A 10224-nucleotide genomic window follows, 5' to 3' on the forward strand; every position below is an offset into this window, starting at 1 on the left:
CAGGTCCTCAGAAACAGAAATCCTCATGCAGGCCTCCAACTGTCAGGCCTTCATAAACTCAGTAGTGATGATGACATATCATGCGACCTCAGCACCTTTGAACGCATTGCAACTGCTGCTTGGAAGTCGAGAGAGGAATGGCCTCAACTGTTGGAGCCGTATCTGACAGGAAAGGCCCAACAAGCTTTTCATGCATTGAACAATGATGAAAAGAACAACTATGACCAGGTTGTAGAAGCAATTAGACGCAGATACCATCTCACTCCGGAGGCCTCCAAGTTGAAGTTTAAGGCTGATTCCAAATGTGGTGATGAAAAGTTTGAAGAGTTTGGCAATAGGCTACACAACCATTTCTTCAGATGGTTACAAATCACCCAGCCTACACCTGACCTGCCTGAAGTAAGAAGGTGCCTCAATCTGATCATGATCTGAGCACAGTCTCAGATGGAACATTGAGGTTGAAACTACAGGAGTACAATGCTACTTCCCTGATCAGATTGGGGAGGACAGCTGACGAGCTCCTACTCCATCGGCGGTCAAACATCACATATGTGGGTGGTGAACCCCCCCAAAGTCCATCCGGGAGGTGACCAGGAATCACCACTCAAATCCCACGCAGGAACACATACAACATCAATTGCTATCGTTGTGGACAGTTAGGACATAGGGCTGCAGACTGCAGAGTGCCATACCCCTCCTCCTCAGCCTCCAACTCATACGCCTACTCAGGTATCTCAACCGTCATAAACCATGCATGAAGGAAAGCCTCCCAAATGCAACTTCGTTGCACTCCATCGAGGGACCATGCCAATGATAGACGTCATTATGAATGGCCAGAATGTTACCACGGAAGCTCTGGTCGACACTGGGTCAAGTGTGTCCCTGATAGCAGATGAACGTTGTTCGAAACTATCCATCTCCCCTACAGTCTCCAAAAGGGAGGAGGCTTTAGTGATGGTAGATAGTACAAAACTGAACCCAAAGGGAACCATTGTGGTGGATGTTGAAGCTGGTGGCAAAGACACGGCAATCACCTTTCATGTTGTGCAACACTTGCCAGCGCCCATTCTTCTGGGCATGGATTTTGCCCGGGAAGTTCAACTGATCTTGGACTTTAGTGAGGATTGTTTTAGTACTGGTGGCAGGTATGGTCAGTCTGTGAAGTTTCCACTGCGTGGAATCCAGGCCCCAGCACAGCCAGAACCAGACTATGATGTTGAGGTAGAGGAACTTCCCAAAAGATCGAGCCTTCTCCAGGGTAAGATTACCCTGACCCCAGATGAACAGCAATAACTAAATTAGATCATCATTGAGTTTCCTGACGTTTTCACCAAAGATCCTGGCCACACTGATGTTTCCCAACACCACGTTGATGTGGGAGATGCTGTCCCTGTCTGTTCGCATCCATACCGCTTGGGACCAGAACGCAGAGAAGCACTTCAGGACGAACTAAATCAGCTCTTGAAAAGCGGAGAGATTGAGCGGTCGACATCGCCATCGCCACCAAAAGAGAATGGAAGGTACCGGATGTGTGTTGACTATAGGAAGTTGAATGCTGTGACAAAAGTAGATGCTTTTCCCATGCCGACTGTCGATGCTATACTCGGATCCCTACATGGAGCTAAGATATTCTCCTCCCTTGACCTACGTAGCGGCTATTGGCAGATGGGTGTTGCTCCTGAGGATGTTGAGAAGACTGCCTTCATCTGTGAGCAAGGCCTCTTCCATTTCAGGGTCCTTCCCTTTGGAGTTGTAAATGGTCCAGCAAGTTTCCAAAGGTTGATGACTCAGGTGCTTGGAGATTTGGTTGGCCACACTTGTTATGTCGATGTCGATGACATAATGTGTTAATCTTCCAGTGTACAGCATCATTTTGCTGACTTGCGGGAAGTTCTGCGCAGGCTTCACATTGCTGGCTTGACTGTCAATCAGGAGAAATGTCAGTTTGGTAGTCAAGAAATGAGGTACCTGGGACACATTGTGACGTCAAACGGACTGAGACCAGATCCAGAAAAGGTTTCAGCCATTTGCAGCTATATAGCACCAACAAAAATAAAGGAACTGGAACGTTTCCTGGACATTATATCATGGTACCAGAAGTTTGTACCCCAATTTGCTGATCATGCAGAGTCCCTGTACAAACTCAAAAAGAAGGGTATGGGATGGAATTGGACTGAAGACTGTCAGTCAGCTTTTGTGATGTTGAATGAGGGGCTGATGACCGAGACAATCCTTGGTTATCCAAATGACAGACACATTTACTGTGCATACAGATGCCAGCAACGTAGGACTTGGCGCAGTGTTGATGCAAAAACAGGGATCCAGTACCATGACTATTGCTTATGCGAGTCAAACTCTCACCAGGGCAGAGAGGAATTACAGCACGACTGAGAAAGAATGCTTTGCAGTTGTTTGGGCTCTAGAGAAGTGGAGGCTATATCTGGAAGGTAAACAGTGCTGAGTGGTAACAGATCATCAAGCTCTATGCTGGCTGTTCCGGAAGTCGAAGCAGCAGTCTGGAAGACTGGGTCATTGGATCTTACGGCTACAAGACTTTACTTTCCAGGTGGTGTACAGTCCGGGCACCCAACATTGTGTTCCTGATGCCTTGTCCAGGATTCCAGAGGTTACACATATTGTTGGTGTGGTAGTGGATAAGCTGCAGTCTTCCAGCGCCTCTACAATTAATGGAAATCCAGCTGCATGTTCTGCTGCACAGTGCACACAACCCCAAGATGATCTACTCGATTGGATCCAGTGTGATGATTGTGACTACTGGTACCACCAATGTTGTGTTCACCTCGGATGAAAACATGCAGAGGAGATTGACAGATACTCCTGCCCTTCCTGTCAATCCCACATCTACAAACATAGAGAGAAAGCATGAAAGGCGTCTTCAACCACCCTGCAGAATTGCACTCTGAACTTGGAGGCAGTACTAAAGGAGCAGCAACGGGACCCTGAACTGCGTAACATCATCCAGAATCTGGAGAAGGCAGATATTCGGGGGGAAATCGGAGACTGGGACTGCAATTGAAAGGCTGGCAGCCCGGTTTAACTTGAAGGACAAGATCCTGTTTCGCTCTGACTATTGTTACAGACACGACTTTGATGTTAAAGTGGGCCGAGCGGAATGGCCGTCGTGTCCGCACAATTGGTGTCGGGAGTGAGATTCGAGGCCCGACCAAATTTTGAAGAAAAAAAAAAAAAACGAATAGAGGAAAAAAAAATTTGGTCAAAATTTGGAGCGGCCGAAATTTGTTTTGTTTTACGAAACTCGAATTTTGCAAGTCGCGCTATGGCGGATCAAGACGGCTGGGGTCCGGTAGGGGAGAGTGAGGCAGGGTCGGTCCAGGACCAAATTGAGGGACGTGAGGAGAGCGAAGCAGCGAGGGTAGCAGACGCGCAAAATGGCGCCTCGCTGGTCACCGCGCCCGCGACCGTGGCAGCGCCCCTGGTGGATCCGAACCTTTTTATGTTGCAAATGAGGGCCCTTATGGAACGAATGGGAGACCAAATTGTGGGAATGAGGGCTCAGGGTGAGCGATTAGAGGGCCAAATGGGGGTAATGGGGAACCGGATGGATGCTCAGGGTGAGCGATTAGAGGGCCAAATGGGGGTAATGAGGGACGAAGCGAGGGGTACTGGTGAGGGGTTAGACAAGAAATTTGGGAAGTTAGACAATAATTTTGAGGAGTTAGACAAGAAATTTGGGAAGTTAGACAATAATTTTGAGGAGTTAGACAAGAAATTTGGGAAGTTAGACAATAATTTTGAGGAGTTAGACAAGAAATTTGGGAAGTTAGACAATAATTTTGAGGGGTTAGACAACGGGATAAAAGAGGTGAGAAATGGGTTAATGGGGGTAGAAAACAGAATGGCCGCTCAAGAGAATCAAATGGAAGGGATGCAAAAGGGGTTAGAGGGGTTAGAAAACAGTATGGAAGGCAAATTGAGGGACATGAGGGACCAAGCGGAAAGGGAAGTTAAACAAATGGAGCAGCAGATAGAGGGGGTCAGAATGGGGGTAGAAACCAAACTGGATGCTCACAGGGAGGAAATGGAGCAGATGAGGGTGGCATCTGGGCAGGAGATGCAAGTGATGGGAGAGGAGATCAGAAGAGGAGTGAGTGAGGAGGTCGGAGGAGTGCGCGAGGAGGTGAGGCACTGTGAGGAGCACATGGAAAAGGAGGTGAGAAAGGGGACTGTAAAGTTACAAGGGGGCATAGAGGACCTGACGCAGGAGGTGGTGCAGCTGACGGTGGGACAGACGGAGTTAGTGGAGCAGGTTCAAAGGAACACTGCGGTATTAGGAGGTTTAAAGGCGACACAGAAAGAACTCAAAGATGACTTGGTAGCGACGAAGAGGGAATGTCAGATGGTACGTGAGGGACTGACAACGAGGTTGGACGAGGTGATAGAGGTAATGGAGACGAAGGACCGGCAGGTGAGGACGCACATGGAAACGGTCAAGGTAGCCTTGGAGGACGAGCTTGAGGAGACATACCGGGGAATAAAAGAGGTGAGGCACAAATTAGAAGAAGTGGAAGAAGGGGTGAGCGAAATTAAGAAGCGACGGAGAGGGGATAACAAAGAGATAAAAGAGGAGATGAAAGAATTGGTCCAAAGTCTGTGTTTGGATCGTGATGATGTGCTCATTAACCGGATGAGGGATTCGCAGGTGATGGAGGAGAAGCGAAGAGGAAGAGGACCCGGTGTAAGTGGTGACCAATATGGTCGTGCGTATGATGCGCCAGGTGATTTAAGAGGCTTGGGGGTCGAGATAGACCCGGGTGTTCGTGAGAGGCCGTGGGTGAAGTGTGCGACAGGTCTGGTGTGCGAAAAAGGAGGTGTGCGAGAAAGTCCGACTCTGGGGTGTGTGAGGAAAAAGTGCGTGCCAAGGAGTGAGGGTGCTGGCAGGAGTGAGCCGGTCGAAGCGCGTGTGCGAGGGGGTACATGGAAGCGCGGTGTGGTGAGTGTTACAGAGGGTGTGACGGGAGAGTGTGCGCAAGAGTGTGCGCGAGAAAGGTGTGTGACGGACAGGTGCATGAGGAAAGAGTGCGCTGTCAGAAGTAAGGAAGAGTGTCCACCTGTGGTGAGTGTTACAGAGGGTGTAACGGGGGAGTGTGCGAGAGAAAGGTGTGTGACGGACAGGTGCATGAGGAAAGAGTGCGCTGTCAGAAGTAAGGAAGAGTGTCCACCTGTGGTGAGTGTTACAGAGGGTGTAACGGGGGAGTGTGCGAGAGAAAGGTGTGTGACGGACAGGTGCATGAGGAAAGAGTGTGCTGTCAAGAGTAAGGGTGAGTGCGCTGTCAGGAATGGAGGTGAAAGTAGTGAGAGTGACATGGAGCGTGAGTTAGTTGTGACAGGTGAGCGAGGATGTACACCTGGGATGGAAGGATGCACACCTGGAATGGTAGAGCGTGAGTGGGAATGCACGCTGGAGTTGGTGGTGAGGCACGTGATTGGGTGTGCGAATGAGGGCACACCTGTGATTGTCACAGAGGAGGTGACCGCGGAGGGGGCGCGAAGCGGTGTATTGGTGAGGTGTGCGAGCAACGAATGTGTGCCAAAGTGTTCGGTGGTCAGGTGTGTGACCAAGGCTGTGAGTGGAATGGGTGTACCTGGGTGTGTAAGGAACGGTACGAGGAGCATGGGCACGGCTGGATGTGTGAGCAAGGAACGGGCTGCGGGGTGTAAGCGTCCAGGTGAAGCATCGACGTTAGACGGGATAGAGTTTAGAACGACTTATAGCCGAATCGGGCCCTCGGTGCGTGCTGGGCCTCGCTTTGAACGGCCGCGTCCGTGCTCCACTAGGCGGAGCGGGCAGCCCGATAGGAAGGGTCGTTATGGCGACCACGTTTTGTTGAGACGTGCCGGCAGGTCGAGATCGGGACATTGGATGGCTCCACGCCGAGGTGGTGCGTGGGATCTCGGCCCGGGTAAGCCCCCGTCCCTGCACCGAATGCGGGACGCACCCAGCCGCTGGCACAGAACAACCAGCATTCATGGCTTGGCTTTACGAAGCCTGGCTTTGGACAGGAATTGGCGCACCGAGAGGTATTAGTGAGTAGACTGGGTGATGTAGTCTAGTAGGAAGACTAGGTCCCCCTGCACCCCCCGGAGATATACTTCTAATCAGTGTTTCTAGATTGGAAAAAATGTGTAGAAAATGACTAGCTATGGCCCCAAGCTGAAATAATGTCCCACATACCATTTTTATGCAAATTACTGCTGCCATTATCAAAAAAAGACTAGGTCCCCCTGCACCCCCCGGAGATATACTTCTAATCAGTGTTTCTAGATTGGAAAAAATGTGTAGAAAATGACTAGCTATGGCCCCAAGCTGACAAAATGTCCCACATACCATTTTTATGCAAATTACTGCTGCCATTATCAAAAAAAGACTAGGTCCCCCTGGACCCCCCGGAGATATACTTCTAATCAGTGTTTCTAGATTGGAAAAAATGTGTAGAAAATGACTAGCTATGGCCCCAAGCTGAAAAAATGTCCCACATACCATTTTTATGCAAATTACTGCTGCCATTATCAAAAAAAGACTAGGTCCCCCTGCACCCCCCGGAGATATACTGAAACTGGCAGTGACTGGTGATTGAAATGCGGTGCCTTTTTGTGTTTCAGGTCGAGGTACGTGAACTCCCCACGATCTACAGCAACCAGGAAGAGACTGATACCAGGGTGGTTCTGTACCTCCATCATGCTGCTACCATCGGATACAAGAACGCTGTAGTCAGAACACCGGACACAGACATCCTCCTGATCCTGCTCCACCATGCCCACAACATCAAGCTGACGGTGTACCTGGATACAGGGTCAGGGAAGCATCGCCAACTTGTCAACGTCTCTGAGCTGGCAGAATCCCTGGGAGAGGACTACTGTGCCACTCTCCTGGGGTACTATGTGTTCAGCGGAGAAGACTGCACCAGTGCCTTCAAAGGGAAGGGAAAAGTCGGGCCCTTGAAAAAGCTGGAGAAGAATCCCAGGTTTCACAGGGCATTCGGTGAATTTCACAGGGTATTTAGAAAAATAAAACTTTGTGTTAACGTCTGTGTAGACGGACCTTAATATGAGTCTATTATTTCGTAAAACTGTGATTATTTTGTAAATAAAGCACTAATTAGCATACTAGTATACCATAGACACATGTAATCATGTTATGAATAGTTCTATCATGATCTATGCCCTTCAAAACATGGGTCTAGACACCTTCATTTTTCAATTATCTGCAATATTGGCTGAGATATGTCAAAAATCGTTTTTTTGATAATGGCAGCAGTAATTTGCATAAAAATGGTATGTGGGACATTGTTTCAGCTTGGGGCCATAGCTAGTCATTTTCTACACATTTTTTCCAATCTAGAAACACTGGTTAGAAGTATATCTCCGGGGGGGTGCAGGGGGACCTAGTCTTTTTTTGATAATGGCAGCAGTAATTTGCATAAAAATGGTATGTGGGACATTTTTTCAGCTTGGGGCCATAGCTAGTCATTTTCTACACATTGTTTCCAATCTAGAAACACTGATTAGAAGTATATCTCCGGGGGGTGCAGGGGGACCTAGTCTTCCTACTAGACTAATGAGGTTAGTGTTTTGGACCCAAAATTAGAGAAAAGCAAAATTTGATGATTGGCAGAGGATTGGCAGAGTGATGATTGGTAATGGTACAGTGATTGGCAGATGATTGGCAAATTTTTGATTTGTTGAAATTTGATGTGCAAAATTGGTAGTGAGAGACCCCCGATGTGGTGGGATGGCAAATCCACCATCCTTCCCATGTGGGGGCAAAGGAGCTATAGTTTATGGGGTGTATGGCAGTGAAAACTAGCCCGGGTGGGTTAGGTTATATGGATAGGGCCCTAGAAGATGACATTAGGTAACGTTAAGTTTAGTTAGTGACTGATACCTGTAGTGGGGACGCAGGTAGATTAGAGTGGATGATAATGACGTGGGAGCGCAATAGTTTAAAGGGACGACTGGGAAGCGCAAGTTTCAGAAGGGAGTAGTTAGCTGAGATGATGCCGTGTGTGTGAGGATGGAACAGGTGTGATTGCACAGGTGTGCAATTGGACAGGTGTGTGGAGCAGTGTATGAGTAGTGAGTGTGTGGATCAGCGCGAATGCGCTTGGGGAGAGAAGGGTGCAGGTGGCACCAAGTGTGAGAGCACAGGTGTGCAAGTACAGGTGTGTGGAGAGAGTTGGAGTAAGTGGTACGGAGTGGTGTGCATGGTGCGAAGGTGTGGATGGGGGAAGAGTGGACCCCTTTCACGAATACCCGGGGCGGGTAGTGTAAGTGTTAGGTAGAGGGTATAGGTAAGTTGTGGTTGGATATTGGCATTTGTGGTGCGGTTGCAGAATGGTGTTGTGGATGGGTGCATTAGTGTTGTGGAAATGGCGGGGCGTGTAGCCTGTTAGTGTGTGTAGTTGGTTGGGCACTCCACCACTGTGAGGATGTCGGCCAGGTGAGGCCGCAGGTGGGCTCTGGGAGCCGGTAGTTGTGAGTGGGTGCCTGAGGATCCCGGGTGTGGATCGGGCAGCCCAGTGCCAGAGAGGGCACGGAGTGGGGAGAGAGCCAGAGGGCCTTCCCCTGGTAGTTAGGTTAGGGTAAGGAGCAGGTAAGCTCGGAGGCAACTGCAGTGGTGGAGGTGTGCAGGTGGGTAGACCCACTGGGAGAGGTGCACGTCGCAGCCCAGAAATTGTACGAGGGCACCGGGAGATGAATCGGGGGAGTGAGACCCCAAATTGAAGAGCACCACAGTTTGGCCAATGGGAATTGGTTTTTAGAACCCATAGTGTAAGAGGGCCAATGGTTTGGCCGGAGAAAGACCCCGGGTAGTGTAAAGTTGTTAAAGTCATTTAGGAGATAGTTAGGATTGATGAACCTGTCGCACCATACGCAGCCACTTACCTGTGGTGATGATGATGACTCCACACCTGTGTTTTCTTTGTTTTGTTGCAGGAGATGAATCGCTGTGTGGATTTGTGAGACGCATCACGACGTGGATGAGACATTGGGGTGATTCCATCTCTCCCTCCCTAGGAGGGACTGATGATGAATTGGTAATGGCAAATTATGATGTTGAGTTGGAGATGGCAAATTTTGATGAGAGTTGAAAATGGCAAATTTGATTGGTTAGGAGGGAGAGAAGACGAATTTGGTTTATGGGAGGAACGGGGAAGACAGTAGGGATGTTTGTTGATTTGTAAAGTAGATGTTTATGGGTAGTGTTGTGTTTTGTGGATACAGTAAGGGGTAAGGGAGGGGCCATGTAGGTTACCTGGTGGGGGGGGGCGTACGATAGGAACGTACCTGTCTCACCTGGTTCCCATGTGCCCCCAGTGTGCATCATCTTGTATTGCGTGCACTTTTGCGCCCTTACCACCTTACTCACTTGTCTGCTTCTTTTGTCTCCCACCTCCGAGGATCTGGCTTTGGGGTAGAGAGAGAGGAGAGAGAGGTGCTGGCTGCGCAGTTGTGGGCCTGCACTTTCGCTGTTTGCTGCCGGGATCGATACACCATATGGACCGCAATGTTTGTGGCCACCCACAATGGACCGCAGTTCGTTTGCGGCCAAGCACCACCCGGGGATGGACCTATGGATCAACGTGGCACCTATGCCATACAGGTGAACCACTTTTAGTTGACACCAAGTGCACCACAAGAAGAGCAAGAGACACCTGCAGGGTTAGGGGTTGTCGCATTTATTTTTAATCATTGAACAATGGTGACTGCACCGATTGGTGGTGGGGTGGTGCTTTTGATGCTCGGGAAGGGTGCTCTGCACGTTATTAAAGGCCGTCGGCCACAGAGCACTCGTGGGTTGGTGTATCGATGTTGGCAAGCGCGCTCTCTCTATGCATAACATCTGCATGTGTTCCTCCAAAAACAGGTCCTGGATCGTAGTGTAAATAGCAGCGTAATCTTGTAAATAATGCTCCCTACCGGCTGTATGTTTAGTTTGAGAATTCTTTCCGGATTCGGTTATCCTGTGGGTGTGTTTCTGTGAGGAGAAGGGTGCAACGTCGCAGGGGGACATATTTACTCATTTGTGAATATCTGTAAAACTGTCGCACTCAGGGTAGAGTTAATAGTAGAGGGAACTACATTGCGTGCCACACTAAAGTAGGTAAAAATTTATCGGGTCGGGACGCCCCGAGGGTAGAGAAGGGTGCGATGTTGCGAATATGGAATTTGGCCTCCATATCC

At 49.3% G+C, this 10224-nt stretch overlaps 1 protein-coding gene across 1 annotated transcript in view; it reads left to right on the plus strand.

The window, feature by feature from the left end:
- Positions 1–9795, plus strand: part of C3H2orf42 (chromosome 3 C2orf42 homolog) — a 357660-nt gene extending 347865 nt beyond the window's left edge. Inside the window, exon 8 of the mRNA XM_078773889.1 lies at positions 9441–9795. Within this exon, the coding sequence (XP_078630015.1) occupies positions 9441–9658 (218 nt within the window). The 3' untranslated portion in view covers positions 9659–9795. The remainder of the gene's footprint in view (positions 1–9440) is intronic.
- The last annotated feature ends 429 nt before the right edge of the window (positions 9796–10224 follow it).

Source organism: Myxine glutinosa, chromosome 3 (assembly GCF_964187855.1).
Source record: "Myxine glutinosa chromosome 3, kmMyxGlut1.1, whole genome shotgun sequence".
Taxonomy (NCBI): Eukaryota; Metazoa; Chordata; class Myxini; order Myxiniformes; family Myxinidae; genus Myxine; species Myxine glutinosa.